The following is a 23869-nucleotide window of genomic DNA, read 5'->3' as shown; positions in this document are numbered from 1 at the left end:
AGAGGATTTGTAATTATTTTACTACAAAGTAATAAATATTTTGAGATGATGGCTATGCTGATTATCCTGATTTGGTCATCACACTATGTATATACATATTGAAACATCACATTGTACACTCTAAATTTGTACAATTATATCAGTTAAAAATAAAACTAGCCAGGCATGGTGGTACATACCTGTAATCCTAGTGGTTTGGGAGGTGGAAGCAGGAGAACTGAAAGTTCAAAGCCAGCCTCAGCAACTTAGTGAGGCTATCTTTCAATGAAACAAAACAAAACAAAACAAACAAATAAACAAACAAAAAAGAAAAACAAAAAAAGGAAAAAGGGCTGGGACATAGCTCAGTGGTTAAGTGCCTTTGGCTTTAATCCCAAGGACCAAACAATCACACACTAAAAAAAAAAAAGGTTGTTACCAAAATATTTAAATGTGGCAACTGTTCGATAGGTCAAATTTTTTTAGGTAGTTAATGCTGTACATATCCAGTTTCTCAAAAAGAAATTAGAAGCAATTTGTGACAATCTGAATATGTAGAAAAAATTGTTTTGTCTCACACTAAAAATAGACAACCTGGATATTCTGTTTGCTTGGAGGTTTAAAAATCACTGGCAGTGGACTGTTTCAAAGCATTTCACACTTGATTTTTGCTTCTTTTTGTCCTCTTTTCTTTTGCTAGACTGATTGGATATTGCTGTTGGGAAATCTAACTTCTTTCAATAACAACCACAGAGTCATCCTTATCATGTGCTTCTTAAGATAGTTTGTTTTGTTTAAAATTTCTTATTGATAACTAAAACACTCAGCATCTCAGATCTTCCTGTTCCACATTTCCTTTGTAATAACTGATATGAATAGGATGTTTTTAAGATCACATGGAATGAAACGGCAATCTGTATCAAATTAGGTGCTTACTTTGTTTTTTAAAATGCTAGCTGCTTCTGTAAGCATTCTTTTCCAACTATATAAGTCAATTTCCACAATTATGAAATAGCATACCTATTCACTTTGTTTCCTTTGCTAGAAAATTAACTTTGACTCATCCCCAACAGTATTTGTTTAAGAAGGTGGAGGGAAAGGCATAGCTCACAATTCTGTCACAAGCTTCCTTCTTAGTATTCTAGTGGCAGTATAACTTAAGTAATTTACTTTCAACATAAAGGATTGTTTCTAGTTAGTTTTAACTAGCCTTTTCCATGGTGTCTTAGGAAATGATTCAGACATCAATTTAAAATATATTTATTGAGCATCTACTCTGTGTCACACACCATCCTATTTTAGGTACTAACGAAATATCACTGAACAAAACAGAAAGACATGGTCTCATGGAACTTGTAATCTAGTGGAAGACAGATAATAAGAAAAAATAGTAATTTGTTAGGTGTAACTACTATGAAAAAACTGAAGCAAAGAAGGGAGGCTGTTAGGGGAGAGGCAATGTTTTAAATGGAATGGTAGGGTAAGTTTCTTGGATGATATTGGTGGAAAGATTCTTCCAGATAGAGATAATAGGTACATATGCTCCAGGACTGAGATTGCCTTGTTGTTATATAAGATCAGGGAGCAGGCCTGTGTAGCTGGAACAAATTGTTTAGCAGAAATAAGGCCAGAGGTAGAAATTGGGGTAGGACTAGGAAGGTCAGCTAGTATAGGTTTTAAGGTCACAGGACTCTGGATGAGAAAATTGGGAAGGTATTGAATAGCTGGCAATTTTAGCTTGCTCCTAGTTCTACAAACTTCTGAATATTAAAAGTATAACCATGTCATATCACAAGTTGCTACAAACCTCAAGTTGTGCCCAAACTTAATTTATCATTCTTAAAACAAGTGAAAATGCCTTACTTCTGAAAAGGTAAAGAGATGTAGAGAATAAGACTGAATACTAAGGCAGATACCTAAATTACAGCTTTAATTCTCAAGTTGGGATCTTAAACATTAATGAGCCTTCTTCTCTGTTTTCTTATTTACAGGTTGGAAGAGTATCTTTTTCCAGGGTTCTTGTTATCTCTAGTATGTCTTGGTTTCCCATAATACCTCAGTCCAGGCTGTATTTTCCAATCTTATTTCCTATGTATGGCTTGCTCTTTCTATACCAATAATATATTTTACTGTACTACACAGTTCAGAATTTTTCTGACCCAGCAACTTGGAAATGATGTATATAGATTAAAACAACAAAAACTACTTCCCTAGAATTCTTGTAAAATGGAACAAAATCAGGGTTTTCTTGGTTTTCTGTTTGACTGCTTGAATGAACTATTTTGTTTTCTTGGTGGGGACAAAATATAGTACAAGGTTTGTAATGCCTTTACCCACTGTTCTAAGAATTTAAGAGGAACGTATTAAGTAAAATACACTTACCACAGCAGTATTATTGGTAAGTGGAGGGAAAAGATTTCAGTACTGGGAAAGAAGAAAGTAAGGGTCCTAGTTTTTCAAATGCCTTTATACCCCTTATAAGAATGAGATTGAAGTGTTCTGCATATTAAGTCTGAAAATTTTCTTGTCAATTTCTTTGGAAACTGATTTCTAACATAAAATATGGTACACGTTAACAGTATGTTCGAGTAAAGGACTTCATTACAATTCAGGAAGAAGTGAGCGCTTCTACCACTTTAGCGGCAGACTGCCTAAGGTGTCAGTCTCAGGGGTTTTTATGCACACGGAGTTCCAGAGTTTAGACCCATTTAAACTGGAACTGCATAGAATGACATATGAAATTTGCTCACTCGGATACACGAAAAGATTGTATAAAGCAATAAAGCAGTTAAAGGCAAAACCCGCTTTAGATATACGTTAAAGATCTCCTACTTGAAGAAAACCAAGCTCTTCTGATTATGCAGGTGCTGTCCAATCACCAAATCCCCAAGAGCAAAGCTAAAGCCGATATGCCCATATCACATCTACAACCTGTAGCGCACCCTTGTAAAGAACTCACTGGGGACTGATAGAGACAAAGGAAAGTTTGTCAAAGTTTTGGAGAAAGGAACGGCGCGGGGAGCGTTTCAGACCACATTTTAAGCCCAGGCAGTGAAGGAAGCCGACTACCCCAACTTGTTCTTCGATTGCCGCCGGGCCAGGAGATGCGAGATGGAAGTTTTTCTACAGGAAATCAGTCTCCCGATCCCCGTGACGCTGGAGATTCGCAGCGCCATCAGTCAAAGTCTGGGCTTCTGCCATTCTCGCTCCTCCCCGGGGCTGGCCAACTCAGGCGTTTGGGGAAGGACGAACGAACTCCGCGGGCAAGCATTCCAGATTCCTTGCGACCCGGAGGCAGGGGTTTCTCTCCACTCGCAGCAATCGCGAGTTGCCCGGGGCACCTAGCCCGGGGAACTTCGCCCCTGGCGGCAAGGGGACGACCCCGCGCCCGCCTCCATTTCTCCGCGCGCCGGCGCTATGGAGACGGTCACGAGACGCCGGCGGCTCCTGCGCCCGCCAATGGGAGCGCACGTCGCGGGGAGACGCGGACGTCGCTCTTCCAAGATGGCGGCGCGTCCGTCGCGAGCAGCCGGGCCGAGGGGAAGCCAGCGAAGCCGAGTAAAGCCGCCGCCTGGGAGAGGACTGAAGGAGCAGTTGCCGCCGTTGGCGGCGGCCCGGGCAGTTTTCGCTACTGCTACGGCTGTTGCCATGCGGCGAGGCTAGGGAGGACCTCACTTCCCCGGGGTGTAATAATGTTAACAGAGGTAAGCGGCGACGGCGGCCAGTGTTTACCTGTGAAATGGGGAAGGGGCCGGCGCCAGCCCGTCAGGGAACATCAGTTCTCTGGCCCGTGGGCCCGACCCCCCGCCGGGGGCCTGAGGAACTGCGGGGATCCTACAAGTGCCCCCAGAGTAGAAGCTGTGCTGACTCAACAGAGTCTCACCACCTTCGGCTGCCGGTGCCTCGCCTTTCGCAATTGCCACTTGCCAAGTAGCCCCTGGCACTGGGCTCCCGCCTGCTGTCGCTACGTCCTAACTAATCGCTCCCTTCATGGTGTCCCCTTACATGCTGGTCCGTGGCAGCGTTGGCCCCTGTGCTTTGCTGCTGGTTTTCCTTGGCCCTAAGGTTTGTCCGAGGTTCCTCTTCTCGGGTCCATGGGCTCCAGGCCCTCCACCTCCGAGCTCAGTCAGCATCCTGGGTTTGCCGCTCGGCTGGATCCGTTTGTTTCCCATCCCTTACTTTGATCGCTTCATGAAGTGGACGTTTTCCATTAAGCTACACTGGGATAGCTTAGTTTACCATCCCTCTTCTTTCCCCACATCCCGTCACCGTTCGCTTAAATCGTGGTAACCGCAAAGTTCAATGTAGCATCTGCCTTCTTGATTTGTGTATATGGTCCCCTTGCTACTCTGGAATGGTTTTCTCCTTGGACATGAAATGGAAGTAGGGCAACAGTGACAAGCGAATCAATTTCCCTTTTCTAATGCCTACTGTCCATTGCACGAAATAGACTTTTTAAAGAAGTAGTTTGCCTTAACTAGCAGTACTTAAGAGGGAGAAATTGAATTGGTGCAACTAGGTCCTTGACTGAAGTTAGCCCACTTATGTATAGTACATGCAGGTGTTACCATCATTGACTATAAAATAATGAAGTTTGTGGATTTGATAAGGTTTTTCTTAGAATCTGTACCCTTTAAGTACTGTGAGGATCCCCATATCAGGGACTATTTTAGGCATCTTTGTGGGCTGAACCTAAGATAGGAAGCAGTTTTAATGGACAAAGGGAAGTAGTCCTACATGCACCAAGAAGGAAATAAAAACATTTATAGATGAGTGGCTTTTATGGTGTGAAAGTGATGATAAAGGATACTTACCTTACTTTGTCCTTGGAATTTGATGAACTCGGAGAAATTGCCATACTTTGGTGTTTGTATTTAATCTATGTACAAATCCTGGCATTTGATGTGTTCGTAAATACTACTTGATTGTAACTACTTATTTTTAGAAGTTAGAAGTTCACTTTATATTTCCATATTCTACAGGTTTTTCATTTCTGTAGTAATTTCATTGTTGGAAACTGACTACATCATGAATTTCTGTTGTCATTAGCAGATTAAAAAATGAAAGTTTTGTAAGCTGGGCACTGTGACATATGCTTATAATCACAGCTGCTTGGGAGGATGAGGCAGGAGGATGCCAAGTTATGAACCAGCCTGAGTAACTTTGTAAGACATTTTCTCAAAAATAGCTGGGGATGCAGCTCAGTGGCAGAGCACTTGCCTAGCATGTGCAGGCCTTGGTTTCTATCCCCATGTGACAGCAGAAAGAAAGAGAAAGAAAGAAAGAAAAAAAGAAAACACATAAGTTCTGTGTTTACCTTTAATGTGACATTTTGATGAGAATAGTTATCCTTATAAGTTTTCATAGGTGTCTCTAATACATAATGTTTTATAAGGCCATCTTTTGATAGAACTTGGCTGAATGTTTTAAAGATTTTTATTACTTTCACATGAAAGTGGTATCTGACTAGTAGTGGTGTCTTGATTTGTGAAAATTGGACTTCTGAAGTTTGTGTATTTACTATAATTTTGTTTGAGCAAAGTATTTTAAACAGTAATTAAATGACAGTAGCAAGATGTATGTTAGTGTTTTGTGTCTGTGCCTTCACAAGTTTGTAAGTGGCAGACCCAGGGTTTTAACCTTGGCATTTACTACAGAGCCATTCTGTTAATCACTTCTCTGGATCGCCTCTTCAAAGAAAGATCTAGATTAAATTGTCCTTGGATTTCATTTATAGTTTTCAGTATTCATTTTTATGGATTAGGAAACTGAAGCCTGGAGACTCATCCAAGGTTAAAAGATTATTAGTGACATAGTTGAAACTTGAATCTCATCTTCTGGCTCTTGAGCATAGAGTGATGACCATTTTGCTCAGCTGCTTTTCTTTTTCTTTTTCTTTTTTTTTTTTAATATTTTTGGTTATATCTTTTAATATGGAATGATATTTTTATTGGTGCTGAGAATTTAACCCAGTGCCTCACATGTGCTAGGTGAGCTCTCTACCATTGAGCCACAACTCCAGCCTCAGCTGCTTTTCATTTAGTAGTTTTTGTGTCTTTTGATAGTTTTTAAAACATGCTACTTCCTTGTCTGAATATTGTTAGTAAACTGAAAGATTATTGTTACTTGAGAAAGACTTTTTACTTCACTTAGCTTTTTTCTGCCTTAAAAAAAAAGCAAAAAACAAAAAGAAAACTTCTAAGCCTTGTGAAATGGTACTGTTTTGAAATATTTCAGATGTAAAATTTCACTAAATATTGGTTTCTAAAAAATTAGTAGTGTGGGACTTCTTTTTTACTGTATTAGTTCTAACTTAGATCTGCAGGTTTTAGAGGATGATTTAATTCATGTTATATCTCAAAATATACAATGATGATTTGTGGCATGAAAGATTATCCTGCCTTTAAGTTAGTCATGCACAGCAAGCATTGCCTGTGCTTAGAAAATGTTGAATTTGTACCTGGTTCCTTTACATCTCAGCATTGCAGTAGTGATATTATCTACATTAACCAGATGAGAAAACAGGTTGAGAAAGTTAAAATAGTTTGTTTAGAATCATGTAACAAGTGGTGGAGCCAGGAGTGGCACTTAGGTCCTCTTACTCAAAATTATGTGCTATTTTTTGTAGCTCAGTATGGAATGTATCTATCTTTTTTTTTTTTGGTAGCTAATATCAGTTTACTTTTTTTTTTTTCAAACCAAGGTGGGAATAATAAGTACAGTGACATGATAACAGCAATGATAAGTGTTTATATGAAACTTCAGTTTTGCATTTTCAAAATATACCTTTAATTGAAACCTTTTCAGAAATGAGAAACCACTTGAGTTATTCATTAGAGCTATTTTAAGTTAGGCTGAAAGGGAAAATTACCAGTTGAGCAAACTAATATGTACATTGAACTTTGAAACCTGTGAAAGATATTAGATTAGTATGAATTGTAAACAGACCCAGTTATATAGTTCTCATTTGTAACTCTTTGGCTTCAGTTTGAACTATTTATATTCTAAATGTAATTGAATTATTTATAAGACTTGTTAGTTATATTTTTGTTTTTTCATTTTTCATATAGGGATGAGGTATAAATATGTATATCACATAGATATGCACATATCTATATATATCTATATATATCTATATATATGTAAACGCATACATATGCACACAGATATATTTAATGTCTTATTATAATTTTTTCCTTCGGTCATTGCCTCTATTAGAATGTCATACTTTTAATGTTTCTCCTATAGTATGTGGCAAAAAAATTTTCATGGTATACTTGAAATTTATTTGTTTAATATTAATCCACTCAACCTCTGACACATCTCTCTCTCTTTTTTTAAACCAACAATAAAATCTGTGTATAAAAATTAGGATGGGAGATATTTAACTGAAACTTTGTTTTAATTAATCTGATTTTAACAGTAGAATATAATGAAATATTTATCAGTAAATTTTTATTAGTATACTTTAAAACTTTTCTTGATGTTTCAAAAGCTATTAGGATTATGATTCTATGTATTATTGCAGAGAATGAAAGGTATAGAATGGTAGGTGCAGGACAGGCTGAGTAATCTGTCTGCAGGGCATGCCAAACAAAGTTAGCTGCAGGGTGACCTGGTCACTCAAACCCTCTGTCTGGCTCTTTAAAAACCTGTTTGCTTCAAGCCCAAATGCCCAAGTCCCCGCTCAAGGCTGAACACTCAACCCCCACTCAAGGCCAAGCACTTAACCCCCCTTGTGCCAACAAGGCAGCTTGCAGACCCAGAGATCTCATTAGATTTGGGCTATAAAAACTCCCTCCTGCCGGGCCCCTCTCTCTCTTGCTTTCTCTATCTCTCTTGGTATTTCTCTTGCTTTCTCTGTCTCTCTCTTGTGCTCTCTCTCTCTTTTCCTCTCTTTCTCTCTTTTCTCCTCTGTTGCACTGCTGCAATAAAGATCTCTTGGTTGCTCTGAGTGTTGTGGTCACTTTTCTTTCATTGGTGCCGAAACCCGGGAGAGGGTTACAACCCACTTTTTTGTCCCTCTTCCTTTGGAAGTGCCACTCACTGGACAGCCTGAACACATTTTCTCCACTGCCAGAACTCCATCCACCACCTGCCTTCCATTGGTGAGTTTCCCCTTCCTGGAGTCCTAAACCCAATGGTGATGTCAGGAGGATTTGACCCTTGATTGTCCCGCAAACCTCTTTGCCCACCTGCACAGAGGAAAACACCCTGTTTCTAAATCAGATGCACAGTGGGGTGGGGATAAGGCTCAGTGGTCAAGTGCCCCTGAGTTCAAACACTGACCCCCCTCCCCCACCAAAAAAAGACTTCTTATCACTTTTGATGGGTGATTTTTCTCACAAAGAAGGTGATAGAATTTGGAACATATTGCATTTATTTAACCATGGAGACTTTCTTGTTTTGGGGGGAATCCTGAGATATAGTGAGGAGGTGTGCATGTAGAAAGCATCTTTGAACTTCTAATGCTCTTTTAAAACATGAACATGTACGGGTGCACACGTACGTTATGACTTGGTTTTTAAAATTATTTATGGTAGAAACATTCTTGGGATAAATCAGTCCTTAAACTATATGAACTATTTCTTTAATTATTATTCATGACATTTTAAAGACTACTAATCAGAACAAGAACTCCATAGGTTCAGTGGCATTCAAAAGATGTTGAAGTTTGCAAACAATTTTATAAAGGAAGTAGAAGACCATCAGTGTTTAGAATGAGTCTGGTTTGCCATTCTTCACACATCATTGTTTAGCATCTTTTGACCAGCTAAGCTGAATATTGCTAACTAGTTTTAATAATTTTTGTATCTATATTTATTTATTTCTGGGGATTGAACTCAGGGGCACTCAACAACTGAGCCATATCCCCAGCCCTATTTTGTGTTTTATTTAGAGACAGGGTCTCACTGAGTTGCCTATGCCTTGCTATGTTGCTGAGACTGGCTTTGAACTCACAATCCTCCTGCTTCAACCACTTGAGCCGCTGGGATTATAGGCATTTACCCCAACGCCTAGCTGGTGATACATACTTAACTCTATCAACAATATTATTACAGTAGTGAGGCAACACATAAATTAACCTATATGTTAAGCATTATAAGGTGTGAGTCTTTATGTACTTATTTTTGATGTGATGTTGGGGAAATCCTTTGAACTTTTTAAGCATTAGTTTCCTTCTGTGTATAATTGGGATAATAACACCTTCCTAGCTGCTTTCACAGTGTTATGAAGATCAAGTAAGATGGAGGGTATAACTCTATAAATTGTCAATCACTGTACAAACATTAGTGGTTAAAATATTAGTTCTTCTTCTTCTTCTTCTTTTTTTTTTAATATACCTTGAACTAATACGAATTCAAGTCCTAGGCTTTAACTAGCTTCATTACTTACAAGGTTCTTGGTGGCTTAGCTTTGGGGGAAGGGAAGGTGGTCTTACGCTATTGGTAAGTTTAAGGAACACAGGGAATAGGCTAAAAGAAGTGAAAGAAAAGTAAATGTACTGAGAGTAGGTCTTGGAATTACCAAACGAACAGGGTAGTTTCTTGTGTGTAGGTAAACTGATTTCAAAGAAATTCTTAAAGGATGTTCCTAAAAATGTTTTGAAAAAGGTGGCCCTTTTGAGGTGAAGCAGTCATTTGTATGTACATATTTTTAAGTGTTTGTGGGAAATCTTTATTAACCCTAGAAAAATTTTGAAAGGAAAATATGCTATTTAGGATAATATTTATAAGGATTTGATTGTAAATTATGCTATAAATTAATTTGAATAGATTAATATTTTCACCAAATATGTATATGCCTACTTTGTGCTAGGCACATGGTAATAAGTTCTGGTGCTGAAGTGGTGAGTCAGACCAGAAACCTGCCCTCAGAAATCTATCAGAGCTAAATTTAGCTCTGCGCCACTTTGGACATCAAAGTGAAAGCCTGGAGGTCTTTGTCAAAATAAAACAAATACGATTAAAGGATGAAAAATTAAGAGGAAGACAAGGTTCAAGGATATAATTAAAAGATAAATTTGACTTAGATTAGTTTTACAGCTGTAGGCAGATCACCTCAGTAGTTTCTGTAACATGGAAGCCCTGAAATGAGTTTCTTATAACTGAAGAGTCTCTACTGTCTTTAATTGTTCCATGGTAATTTATAGTGAATGGGTAATGGGGAGAACAGAGAAGTGTTTAAAAAAAAAAAATCAGTGACTCTTTTTATTTATTTATTTATTTATTCTTAAATAACTTTATATTATTTATTTATTTTTATGTGGTGCTGAGGATCAAACCCAGGGCCTTGCATGTGTGAGACAAGCGCTCTACCTCTGAGCCATAACCCTGGGCCAAATCTTTTTTATTTTTATAAAAATTAAAAAAAATATATATTTTTGTGCAGTGTTGGGAATTGAACCCAGGACCTCACTCTCCATTGAACTAAGCTCCCCCTGCCCCTTAGAGTGGTATAGCAAATTTTACTGAGAGACTTTGCCAAATTACATTACCCTAGGGAAAGTAATATTTGATTCCCTGGTCCCTCACTTCTACATATTATATGTTTATTTGCTTATTGTATGTTTTTTTTTTCCTACTAGGGTACTTCTCAGGCTGTAGCTTAAAGTTGTATTTCACAGCCTAGAACAGAGCTTGACATTTAGTAGCTGTCACTAAGTATTTCTTAAATGAGTGCATGCTAAATATTTCCTCAAGAAAATTAAGAGAGAAATGAAAAAATACTGATTGTTTATGTTAAATTTAAACTATCAATTAATTACCCTTAAATGAATGGCTACTATCTGTGTCTTATACAGTTTATATAGTGAGAATACTGTGTTTGGAATTAGCTGGATCAAAAAATATTGAACTTTAATTTAATTAGGGGTATGGTTATCTTAATTTTTCATATAGGGAAAAATCTGATTAGATTGTTATTGATATACTCAGTTATAATTGCAAGAGTTAGATTTTAATTTTGCTTCATTTATTACTTGATATATATTATAGTTTCATGAGTACTACTTTAAATTTTATTCCTGGTCTAGAGACACTTAAAGAAAGCTTTGTTGATAATAGTACAAAATAAATTTAGCTTAGTGTTTCAGTTTATAGTGTTTCATTTATAGTGAGAAGGGAGCTATCTTGAAAGTTCTCAAATATTCACTAAGGAACAATTTGGTCATGGATATCAAAACTGGAAATTTTGTGGGAACATTTCCAAGGAGACAGCTGCTACCACAGTTTCTTGACTAAAATGTCTCTTAGGATCACATTTAAAAACAGATTATTGTTGGTCATTTTTGCCCATTTATAATTCCTTTGTATAGAGAAATAATATGTAACAGAAAAGTTCAATAAAATAAGCCTACTCTGTTTAAATGTTTAAACTAGAATCTTTATAATGTACTTCTGAAGTTAGTGTTAGTCCTGAGATCCTTTTATTCTCAATCATTTATGAAAGCCCTAAATGCTTTGCTTTTGACCTTAGCACCCTGCATTGTTGAAAAATCCTTAGTTGTTGCTCCATTAAATTCTGAATTGGTTTTGCTTCTGAAACCCTAAAACTACTTCTAGTTTCCTTATGGTTTGACACAGGATAGATACACAGTTCTTTGTATGACTTCTTTCTTTTTATGCTAGAGTTGTGTTACAGTGTGATGTGTGGGCATGGACTTCTTTCTTTACATGCTAGAGTTGTGTTACAATGTGATGTGTGGAGAATGGCCATAGGATTCACCATATTTTGAGCTTGGAAGTTGTAAACTGCTGTAGTATTATTCTATGGAATAGGTATTATAAAATAAAATATCACCTCATTTCAGTTGTTACTTAAATGTTAGGAAATAATAGTCTGACTTCAAAACACACTTAAATTTTATCCATTCTTTCTACAAGCCATGTTGTACTTTGCAATTTCTTTTTGGTATCTCTTCCTGAGTTTGAAATAACTGTTTTTCTCATATTTTTTCCTCAGCTGAGAAAAATCATTGGTTTAATCAGACTGCAACTATTAGTATAATATCCAGCTACTTTTACATCTGATTTTTTTTTCTCTTGCAGTATTGCAGATAGTCTAATTGTGATAGGTCAGGAGAGGGAAATACACTAGAGGGAGATTGGAGAAAACTTAAAGGGTGGAACACAACAAAGATATATAAAGAAACAAATTGTGTACTTCATAAATCATAAAGGTTTTAGAAAACCTAATAGGCTTTGAGAGTGTCTTATGATTTATTCAAATTGTATTTTATGAACCCCAAATTCTAGAAGTTAATATCTGATAGAATATTCAATAAAGTGTTTCAGTTTAGAGTGTTTCATTTATAGTGAGGGAAGCTGGAATTAGCTGGGTCAAAAAATATTGAACTTGAATTTAATTAGGGATATGGTTATCTTAATGTTTCATATAGGGAAATTCTGATTAGATTGTTATTTTTATATTAATGCACAGTTTATATGACTATGAAGACAATGAGATTATGTTTGTTATGGGACTCATATCACAAATGCATATTTCTTATTTCAGTGTATAAAAACTTTTTTTTTTTTTTTTTTTTTTGGTACTGTGGATTGTGAACCCAGGGGTGCTTAAACAACTGAGCCACATCCCCAGCCCCTTTTTCTATTTTGTTTAGAGATAGGGTCTCACTGAGTTGCTTAAGGCCTCGCTAAGTTGCTGAGGTTGGCTTTGAACTTGTGATCCTCCTGCTTCAGCCTCCCAGGCTACTGGGGTTATAGGTGTGTGCTACTGCACCCAGCTAAACTTTTGATTGAGTGAGGCTGGTGTCACATTAGTTAATCTAAATTTTGTTGCTTCAAAACATTTTGGCTTTGGGGAGGTTAGTAACTTTTCTGCCTCAGTTTTCTCATCCCTGTCATTTATGAATTACTAATACTTAATCCCATAGGGTTTTTATCAGTATTAAGTAGTACATGTTAAGTACATGTATTTCTCAAATACTGTACCGTATTTCTCAAAGTAACAATAAATAATACTAGGTATTATTATTTTTCTTTTTGTATAAATAGCAAGTGATTTTCAAAATTTAGGATTTAATTTTTGATGTTTTCTATATTCTTTTGTTTCATTAAGTTTAAAAATGTTACTAATTCTTTTTTGACTCAGGTGATCCCATTCTTTCATTACTTTCAATCTCAGCTTTTATTGGCTTTCTAATTATTACATTTGCAAAGTGAATACTAAAAACTTGAGTTTAGACTGAATTTTAGGGGGATGACACCTGACTGAATATTATGAATTGATCATAATCAGAAGTTTTGACTAACCATTATGTATTTGTGGCGGTGGGAAGGAGTGGGGGAGAGAGAGAGAGAGAGAGAGAGAGAGAGAGAGACAGACAGACACACACACACACACACACACACACACACACCACTAAAATTTTAGTGAAGATAAAATGAGAAAATTCTCGTATACTCCCATATTATGCATTCAAAATGTTATTATTGTACAGTTTTCTGACATGTAAAGTACTATAATTCTTGCTAATTTAATAAGACTATACAGAGTAGCTCTAAATTTATAGAAAGGTCTTAGAATAATCAAATAATTGAGTATTTTACAATTTATTAAATTCTATGAAATTGTCATAGGGAATAGAAAGGTGAGGAATGTTTAATTTTTTTTTCTAATATGTACTTGGTTTGTGTTATTAATAGTACTGTGTAGTAGTTTAAGAAAAGGATTTAGGGCTGAGTTATTACAAATACAATCAGTACTTATATAAATCAGAATTATGGGTATTTAAGGAGATAAGTAGTTTCCAGTTCCTTTATAAAATAGCTGCTCATATTGTATTATTACTTGTGGGTTCATGTAATAATACAATAAACTGTTAAGACTAAAGGAGTAGGGTGTTCTAATACAGTAACATTTTACTTAGCTAGAGATTATGCTACCAAGGTTCTTTGTGTGTGAGTTTCTGTCTGTCTCTATTTTCCCCTCTACATTTAGTTTTTTCTTTCTTGTTGTTGCTTTGTGTATGTCCCCCCACCACCACTTCTATATTCTCTGTGTTTTAAAGGCTTGCTTATGTTGAGTTTTGTTTTTCCAGTTTTCAGTTTTCCTTCCCCTCAAATAAATTTAAAAGACCATAATAGAAAATTTGTTTTATTTTTATGTTTGCTTCATATGTGAATTTAAAAATATTTTTCATTGCTGGTTTATAAGGTTAATAAATATGATAGTTTGTTTTTTCTTAAACATACAGCCCAGTATAATTTTATTATATAACTCTTGCCTAAATTTATATTGATTAAAAAAGACTAATTTTCTTTCCACTAAATCAACATTATTGAGCTTATTTTTTTAAATTGTGAATTAAGAGCATCTTGTGTTAGTTTTAGAGTCAGGATCATTGTTCTGATATTGATGTTTTACTCTGTAGCCCTCAGGATTATGCAGGAAATTTATCTGAATCTATACTGACTCTAGAATGTACCCTGAAAGTTATCTTAATACCACAGAATCTACATTGGATTCTTTAAGAATATCAAGGACTTTAAGATATTATGATCAGATTAGTTCCATTATTTCTGATAAATTAATTTTTTGAATCTTTATAAATTGATTATTCAGATGTTGTATGCAGAATTTCGTTTACCCCTTTTAAAAAACACCTATGTGATAGTGTAGTAGTTCAGAACATGCTTAGATTTTAAGCTAAGCTCAGTTCATGGTTCAGTTCTATGACAACTGTTTCTTTTTCTGTTGAATATAGTTAGTAATATAACGTATGTTGTGAGAATTGGATATATGTAAAGCAGTCACAAAAGTCCTAATAGTACTTAGTAAATGCTAGCCCAAATTATTATTTTATTTCTTGCCCTTTTTTGTAAAGGATTAGGAGATTGGTGACAGTTTAGTGTTAAGCCACACATTGAGGATCTAACATTATCTACTGTGATAGTCTTGTACAGTTTTGATTTCCCCTTGGATTATATATTATCAGGAAAAGCAAGTTAGGAGTTGTAAATATTGGGAGTGTTTCTTATTTTTATATTGTTATAACAGTATATGAATGAGGGATAAACAGGGCTTTTTGTGAATATGGCCTGTTTTATTTTGGTTTTACTCCAGTAAACTTTCATAGAGGAACACTTGTGAATGAAATCTTCCGATGTATGAAATGAATTTATTCTAATTCATTCAGATGTTAAAACAACTTAAGATGAATTTCTGTGTAATTGAACTTATTTCTTAGTATGAGATAATGGTAGAGAATGATGTTTGGAGAATCTTTAAGTACTTTAATATGGTCCAAATAGCGGGTAGACACTAGATTGTTGGCTTAGAAATGCCAAGTGCAATACTGTGTTATGTCAGAGTTATACACTATATTTTAATATAGTGTTGTAGTGAGAGGGCATCTAAATGGAATAGGAAATTATTGAGAAACCTGGACATCAAGAATTTTTAGGTCTCTTTTCTGTGAAAGGGCCCACTGTCTCCCTTTAGAGTGTCTTCTTTCCCTTCTAATAAACTGTGCTGTATTTTATTTATTTATTTGGGGATGAGGTGGCTGGGAATTGAACTAAGGGGCACTTGGCCACTGCTCCACATTCCCAGCCCTATTTTCTATGTATTTTACTTAGAGACAGGGTGTCACTGAGTTGCTTAGTGCCTTGCTTTTGCTATGGCTGGCTTTGAACTCAGGATCTTCCTGCCTCAGCCTCCAGACCCAGTGGGATTAATGGTGTGCGCCATCACACCTAGACTTTGCTGTATTTTAAACTTGTTTTTGTATTTTATTTTTGATGTTTTCTTTTTTGCCCTGAAAAATAATGAAATAATGTCCCTTTCCCCCTTCAATATATTTCTGGTGTTATTTCAGAAAACATGATGAATCAAAATCATCTTCATTGTTCAGAGAGACCTTTTTAAAGAAATGATTTAAATGCTACTTAAAAAATTTGTTAGATGTTTTATAAAAAGCAGAATGTTTAATATAGTTAATTATCTCAAGAATATATTCAAAATTACTAACAATAGTTATCCCATTCCTTGGTATTTATTCAGAAAAACTAAAATCAGCATACTACAGTGATGTTAATTGCATGCAATTCACAGTAGCCAAGTTATGGAACCAACCAAGATGCCCATCAACATACAAATGTAATAAAGAAAATGTAGTATATACCCAGCCTAGGTGCCCATCAACAGACAGATAGAATAAAGAAAATGTAATACTCATTCACAATGGAGTCTTACCTACAGAAGAATGAAATTGTTTGTCATTTGCTGGTAAATGGATGGAACTTGAGAACATCATGCTAAGTGAAATAAACCAGACTTAGAAATTCATGGGTTGAATATTTTTTCTTATATGCTGGAGAGAAATAAGACATTAAGAAAAAGGGAATCTCATGAAAGTAGAAGGTAAAATAGTAGGGTAGAGGAAGAGGGTTGAGGGGGAGGGAAGGAAGCTGAGAAAGGGGAGGAACTGGAGAATGAAATAACCAAACTGTGCTATGTGCATGTATGTTGTATCATGGTGAACTCCACTTTTATGTATAATGCACGAATTACAAAAACAGTAAATAGAAGGAAGGCTAGTTGAGTAGAGGAAGGGTGTCAGGGTAGGGAAGAGGGGAGAGAATGGGGGGAAGTACTGGGGATTGAAATGGAGCAAATTATGTTATATGCATTTATGAATGTCAAAAGGAACCCCACTATGCATTAATAAAAGGAAATAAAATCACAACATAATTTCAACCTTTTAAAAATCTCCATATTGATCAAAATTCGGCTTTCTTTTCTTTTCTTTTTAAAATTTATCTGTATATTTTGTCCTAGGTGAGGAGTATCATATCTTAGGGATCATATTTTAATTAAAAAACTTGTTTATGTTGTTTGTTTAAACCTTGATAAGATTAGACAGAGATCTCATTTTTTCATGTAGGTGTTCACAACTAATTATTTTTTTAAAGATGTGGGCTCATATGAATATACAAATAAATTTATAACCTGTCTTCTTAATATATCGTAGATTTATAGAAAATTTTACTTTACAACATTCTTGTGAAAATTATAACTAAAAGATTAGTGTTATTGAATACTAAAGGAAAACTGTACTGCATCATTAAATAGAATTCATTGCAGATATGCAAAGATGCTTCTTTATTAGAAAATATATTAACATAGCTCATTATTAATTGATAAGTAGAAGAAAAAAGAGTATTATAGTTCATGTCCATTAGGCATTTGAAAAGTTTTTTTTTTTTTTTCCTAATTAAGTGTATTTAATTAATAAAAAAGGTAAATTAGGGGCTGGGGTTGTAGCTCAGTGGTAGAGCGTTTGCCTGGCATGCATGAGGCCCTGAGTTCAATCCTCAGCGCCACACAAGAATAAATAAATAAAAATAAAGATATTGTGTCCATCTACAACTAAAAAATATTATAAAAAATTTTAAAAAGGTAAATTATTTATTAAAAGTGTTAAATGTCAGCAGCATGCTTTATAATCTTATATACAGCTTTTTCAAAACATTTAACTTTCCACATGTTATTTTTGTTGTTATAACTATTAAGGTAAATTGCAAACGTTATGTCACTTCTCAAAATACTCCCATAAATCTTCCAAGAAACAGGATTTTTAAAATATAACTGCAAACTGGGTACAGTGATTCTAGCACTGAGGTAGGAGGATTACAGGTGTGATGCCAGCTTCTGCAATTTAGCGAGGCCTTAAGCTGCTTGAGGAGACCCTGTTTCAAAATAAAAAGTAAAAAGGGCCAGGGATGTGACTCAGTGGTAAAGCACCCCTGGGGTTAAATCTCTAGTACAAGGAAATAAAAAACAAACATATCTCTATATATATCTATATATCTATATCTATATCTGCAACATTATTGTCATACCTAATATTACCAGTAATTCTCTGTTGTCATCTAATACTCAGTGTTTACATTTTCCTGGTTTGTATCTTCCAATCCAGTAATGTGATTATTATGTTTCTTTAATCCCAAATGTTCTCTATGTCTTTCTTCTTCCTTTTTCTCTTCTTAATCAATTTTCCTACTCTCTGTCCTCCTGTTTCTCCTCTTCTTCCTCTTTATTGCTGTGGGGGCTTGTCTTGTGCATTGTAGGATGCATTAGCATTGCCCCTGGCCTCTGTGATAGCACCCTCAACCCTGTGTTATGATTACCAAAAATCTCTCTACATTGCCATATGTCTCCTGGAGGTAGAACTTGCCCCAATTTAAGAAGCACTGAATTAAAGGTGGCATCTAATTAAAAAACAAAAAAGTTCAAAACTTATTTTTTAAATTTTTTATCTTGTTCAATCCTGAGTCAATTTTGTTTCCTTGGTTTTCTTGCTTATTCTTTAGGCTTATATATTTCTCTTCTCTATGTTGTTTAGTAAGTGGTAATGTGAAGGATAACTTTTTTTTTTTCTTTTTTACTAAGATTCATTTGCATATTGTAAAAATGTAACTGTACGATTCAATGCATTGATGTATACAATTCATTGATTTTTGGTATATTCAGAGTTGTGTATTTACCATCACATGTTGTGTAATGAATTATCCCTCACCCTTTAGCCATCACTTCCCAGTTATCCCTCCCCCATACTCGGTTCTCACAAATCTGTACCTATGGATTTGCCTGCCTGGATATATATATGTGTATATATATGTATATATATATGTGTGTGTGTGTGTGTGTGTATATTTATATTTATATTTATTTTTTAGTTATAGTTGGACACAATACCTTTATTTCACTTATTTATTTTTATGTGGTGCTGAGGATCGAACCCAGGGTCTCACACATGTGAGGCGAGCACTCTACTGCTGAGCCACAATCCCAGCCCTATCTGGTTATATTTTATGAACTGAATTGTACAGTATGTGATCCTTTGTGACTGGTTTCTTTCTCTTAGCATGTTTTCAAGGTTCATCTGTATTGTGTCATGTGTCAGAACGTCAGATTTCTTTTTATTTCTGAATAGTATTTCATTGTATGGATGTATTGCATTTTGTTTATCGTCTTATCAGTTGCTGGGCATTTAGTTTATGTTCACTTTTTTTTAAAAGTTGGACACAATACCTTTATTTTGTTTTATTTGTTTATTTTTTATGTAGTGTTGAAGATTGAACCCAGTATGTTACGTGTACTAGGCAAGTGCTACCCTTGAGCTACAACTTGGCCCTTCCACTTTTTGATTACTATAGAATAATGCCGCTGTGAACATTTGTATAAGTTCTTGTTTAGATATGTGGTTTTATATCTTTTGTGTATATACCCAGGAATGGATTGCTGGGTCATATAGTAAATCTCTGGGTTTTTGAGAAACTATGAACTTTTAAAAAATGGTTTCACTCTTTTATGTTCCCTCAACAGTATAGGAACATTCTGTTTTCTCCACATCCTGCAGAATACTTGTTATTGTCTTATAGTTGTTTTGCATTTGCATGTCCCTATGTCTAATGTTGAACACATTTTCATGTATTTATTAACCCTTTGTGTATTTTCTTTAGAGAAATGTCTGTTTAAAAATGAGTTCAGTTGTAAGAGTTATTTGTGTATTCCAAGTAGAATTTTATTATCAGATATATGATTTGCAAATATTCTCTCCCATTCTGGGCGTCAACTTTTGATTTTCTTGATAGTAACATGTGCAGCACAAAATCTGCTTTTGATATAGTTTAGTTTATCTTCTGTTTCTTGTGCTTTTGATGTCGAAGGTAATTATTTGAATTCTATGAGCATTTTTACTAAGGGTTAGTTTCAGGTAATGGTATCAAATACCACTTATGAAAGAGAAAATAGACAAAAGGAAGTCTGAAATTAAGCCATTATTGTTTTCTTCAACTTGAATTGGAAGTTTTTTCCATGCATTTTATTATCATGTCTAGATGGTGTATATATTTATTTAAGACTCTACTGAGGATTTGAGGGTAGCAGGGGCATGGGTTTACATTGTAGTGGTGCTGGATAATTAACAACCACTATGTTCTGTAGGGTAAACTAAAACTGTAGTAATCTAAAATTCTGTAACATTGTAGTTTTTCATTGCCTGCTGTGAGTGTTCTTCATGGCCTAGAGGCGGAGGACTAGTCCTTCAAAACAGGAGACTTAGTTTTTTTTTTTTTTTGTTTATTTTTTAGTTGTAGTTGTCAATACCTTTATTATTTATTTATTTTTATGTGGTGCTGAGGTTTGAACCCAGGGCCTTGCATGCACTAGGCGAGTGCTCTATTGCTGAGCCACAATAAACATGCTATTTCTGCCTGTGTGATCTGCTTATTTGCTGCATGATCTCATGCATTATTGGGGTGTTTGCTCATTGTCTTTCTTTCACAGCACATTCTGACTGTCTGGAGCTTAGTCTTGGAGATCTTTACTGGATTGGCATTCTCTTTCACCTGTTTTCCAGGTCCAGGATTCACAGCTCAGATCATTGTGGGGTCCTGTTATCTTTTTACAAGGAGCCATTTGGCCTTAGTGTTTACCTTCATCATCTCTACCTTCTTAGTGTCATGTTTCTCACTGAAGTCTTTAAAAGTTCCATTTGCCACATAAACTGTGACATATTTTTCTTTAAACATTTTCCATATTCAAATATGATTTAAAGATCCTGTGCATGGTAGATTATTTCCTGGTTATTTTCACAATTTAACCAACTATTTTGTTTTACTTTTTCAAAATAGGATATTGATTTAACATTTTTTTTGGTTTGGTGGAGTACAAGAAATTTTGTGATTATTGATAGAAGTAAATGTAAGGATTTATGTCTTCACCTAAATCTTTTAAATAATTGTTAATTTAATATGCATAGATGATTTGGAATATGATGTAATCTTTGTAGGAAAAGTGGTATTTGCTATCTAAAAGTAGCAATATAAAAATAACTGCAGCTTATTTTCCTTTCTAATCATTAACTGGCATCCTAACACATATGTTCCACTTGCCTTTAAATAGATATTTTTATATTGTTATTTGTAGTGTGTATTTTTTGTTTTAAAAAATTATATGCTTCTTGAAAAGTAAAAAAGCGTAGAAATGTACTATGTTAAAAGTGAAAGTTTTATTTACTTTTTCCAATTTAAAATGATCAGTGTCTACTTCCATATTTTTCTTTGTGTAGACACATCAGAGTTTTCATCAGATTTCAGAAAAATTACTCTTAAAGGAAGTAATATGAATTATCTTCCTCTTCCTTGATAATTTTTATTAGTGCTTAATTTTTCCAATAGTTTTTGTTTATTGTTACACTACAGTTTTCTCCCATTCTCTCTTCTCTGTGGACAGTAGTTGCTCAGTGAATTGATTTGATTCAGAATCCAAGAGCAAATGAAACATATATGTTAGGATGCCATTATTGATCAGAAAGGAAAATAAATTGGTAAAGATATGTCACTGGCGGTGAAGGGAGGATCTTGATCTCTAAGACATTGATTTAGATGATTGTTCAGAAGGTCTGTGTTTTCTTTTACTTACCATATACTTGTTGGGAGCCACTATGTGTGCCAGAAACTGTATTTGGCATCAGACATACAAAAGTGAACAAAACATGCACAGTTTATATGCTCATGAGACTTATTGCTTGTGGTAGGTATAGGAAAATAGGCAATTCCAACGTGAGATAAATGTGAATATTGGCAAGAGTCATTAAAATAGTGAACTATGGAGTTCAGTCTAGAAATGAAAGTAAGGAAGTATGGAAGTAGATAAGAAAGGAAAAAGTACTAAAATCAAGAGCCTGCAACTCTGAATGATAGTGAAAAAATAGATGCAGTTACCCTGATTTAGAATTAGAAGATTGAGGTCAGAAATAAGTATGTAGGATAGAAAAGAATGTTTTATTGACATGTATCAAGAGTTTTCTGATGAATGATTAATAGTGCTCAGGGGATCAGTGGTTTTCACAAGACTACAGATTGGAATCACTGGGAAACTATAAATTACCAATGTCCTTATCTCAACTTTGTTGCACATTGGAAATCCTGATGCTTGGCTTCCATCCCTAAGTAATCTGTTTTAATATTACGTAGTGTTATCTGGGTAGTGGGGTTTTTAAATGCTTTTCTGCCTCACCGCTCTTTTAAGTAATTCTAATACACACACACACACACACACACACACACACACACACAGAAATTTTATAGGAGCAGGGCCTGCATCCTGAAGTTTGGGTTCATGATAAAGAACAAGCAACCTTTATTTTGAAAGATTGGAAAGAAGCAGCTTTTTACTTGAGGCAAGATAGTGAAGTTGTTGGGGGATATGAGAGTACTTATTTTCATAGTGGAACAGAGTGAGCCTAGAGGGAAGCTTTAGAAGGAGGAAAGGAGGCAGTGGGAAGTTGGATGAAGTAGTAAAAAGCAAGAACAGTACAGCCTTAAGAGTATAGGAGAGAATTGATAACTAAGTTTAGTTCTAGAGGTGACCAAGAATATCAGTGCTTAGGGGATTCAGAATTAGTCTGGAGAATTCTGATATTCATCAGTCCTATGACAGATGATAATTGAATTGGGTGCATGGTTCTTGACAGTTGGGGTCTTGATGAATTTAATTTTATAGGAGTCTTAGCCTTGTAGCCTTTTTGACAAGGGGTCTGGATTGTTGGTGCAAGATCCAGAGAAGCCCATGTTTATAAATTATTGTTCCCCAGGTCCCTTGCTAGTGGCTAGAAGCTGTTCTATCTAGCTAGGGTGAGCCTCTAAAAGTCTAAAAGTTTGGTAATTCTGCTTAGTGTAGCTCATTTCACTCATAAGTGTTGCTTGGATGAGTATGCTGTGCTATCTCACAAGGGCAAAGCCTTTAGTATTTCTTTACTTTTACACTTGATGCTTTTCAGGAACAATTTTAAATTTCTCAGTCCCAGATTTGTGACCAACTATTGATAGATTTTACTTTTTTCAATGTATGAGAAATTTTATAGTCTTAAAAACAGAGGGAAGGAGGACCTTGTTGATTATCTAGGCAAACTCCCCTCACTTGTGCGTTAGAATTTCATGCATAGAGGATTGAAGTTAGTTTCTCAAGGAAACCACCTGACTTTGATATAAACTGTCAGTGGACTGGAAATCTATGATTGTTATACTGATTTACATTTGGTGCAAGAAAAAATGGTTTCACTGCAACTCATTAATGATATTTTGGCACTGTTAAACTTGGAAATATTAGAACATCAGGCATCACTATTAGCAGATTACTTCAAATTTATTTTATTTTAAAATTAAAGCTTTTAGAAGTATAGTGCTTGTAGGCTTTATGAACTACCCTAGTTATGCAGAGAAACTATGATTTTGCTTTTGAATGAAGAGTTCATTCAAAACATTTTCAAAAAATTCCATTTTATTTTTCGTCAGAGTAAGGTAAGAAGTAAAATAGTGAACTTGGTAGCAGCTTGTTGTAGAAATAAGAAAATAGTATGCTAAGTAAAAACAAGACTTTCACATAATTATAGTATATCATAGTAACTAGTAATTAAAACCCATGTACTTTTACTAAGCAAATTATATATCATGATTAAAGCTTTTACACTTTTTAAATTAGATGATTTTGCATATAGTGACTGTATTTAACGTGTTTGAAATATGAAACTCGGAATAACTTTTTGAGGTGCAACTCCAAGTAGACAAAACCTGTGATGGGTTATGGGGAATTGAGCTACTTGAAAAGGTTGTGACATAACATTTTTATGTGTCGTTTGTGTTCATAGATATATGCTTCGCAATATGAAAACTGAGGAGCAATCATGCTAAATGGTGCATGTATTACTTTGCTTTTTAAAAATATTTTTTAGCTGGACACAATACCTTTATTTATTTCGTTTTATGTGGTGGTGCGGATTGAACCCTGGTCCTTGCATGGGCTAGGCGAGTGCTCTCCCCCTGACCCACAATCCCAGCCCATGCTTTTTTGACTA

General features: G+C 35.1%; 1 protein-coding gene and 1 non-coding gene across 3 annotated transcripts in view; both read left to right on the top strand.

Moving 5' to 3' along the window:
* Window positions 1–3477: 3477 nt before the first annotated feature.
* Snx13 (sorting nexin 13) overlaps window positions 3478–23869 on the top strand; it is a 142275-nt gene continuing 121883 nt past the window's right edge. For both annotated transcript variants that reach the window (XM_076835235.2, XM_076835226.2), the window contains exon 1: window positions 3478–3683. In XM_076835235.2, the coding sequence (XP_076691350.1) occupies window positions 3672–3683 (12 nt within the window). In that variant the 5' untranslated portion in view covers window positions 3478–3671. The remainder of the gene's footprint in view (window positions 3684–23869) is intronic.
* Window positions 17261–17333, top strand: Trnaa-ggc (transfer RNA alanine (anticodon GGC)). The gene has a single exon. It is a non-coding gene; the product is annotated as a tRNA-Ala (tRNA).

Source organism: Callospermophilus lateralis, chromosome 1 (assembly GCF_048772815.1).
Source record: "Callospermophilus lateralis isolate mCalLat2 chromosome 1, mCalLat2.hap1, whole genome shotgun sequence".
Taxonomy (NCBI): domain Eukaryota; kingdom Metazoa; phylum Chordata; class Mammalia; order Rodentia; family Sciuridae; genus Callospermophilus; species Callospermophilus lateralis.
This window is presented reverse-complemented; position numbering and strand designations above follow the sequence as displayed.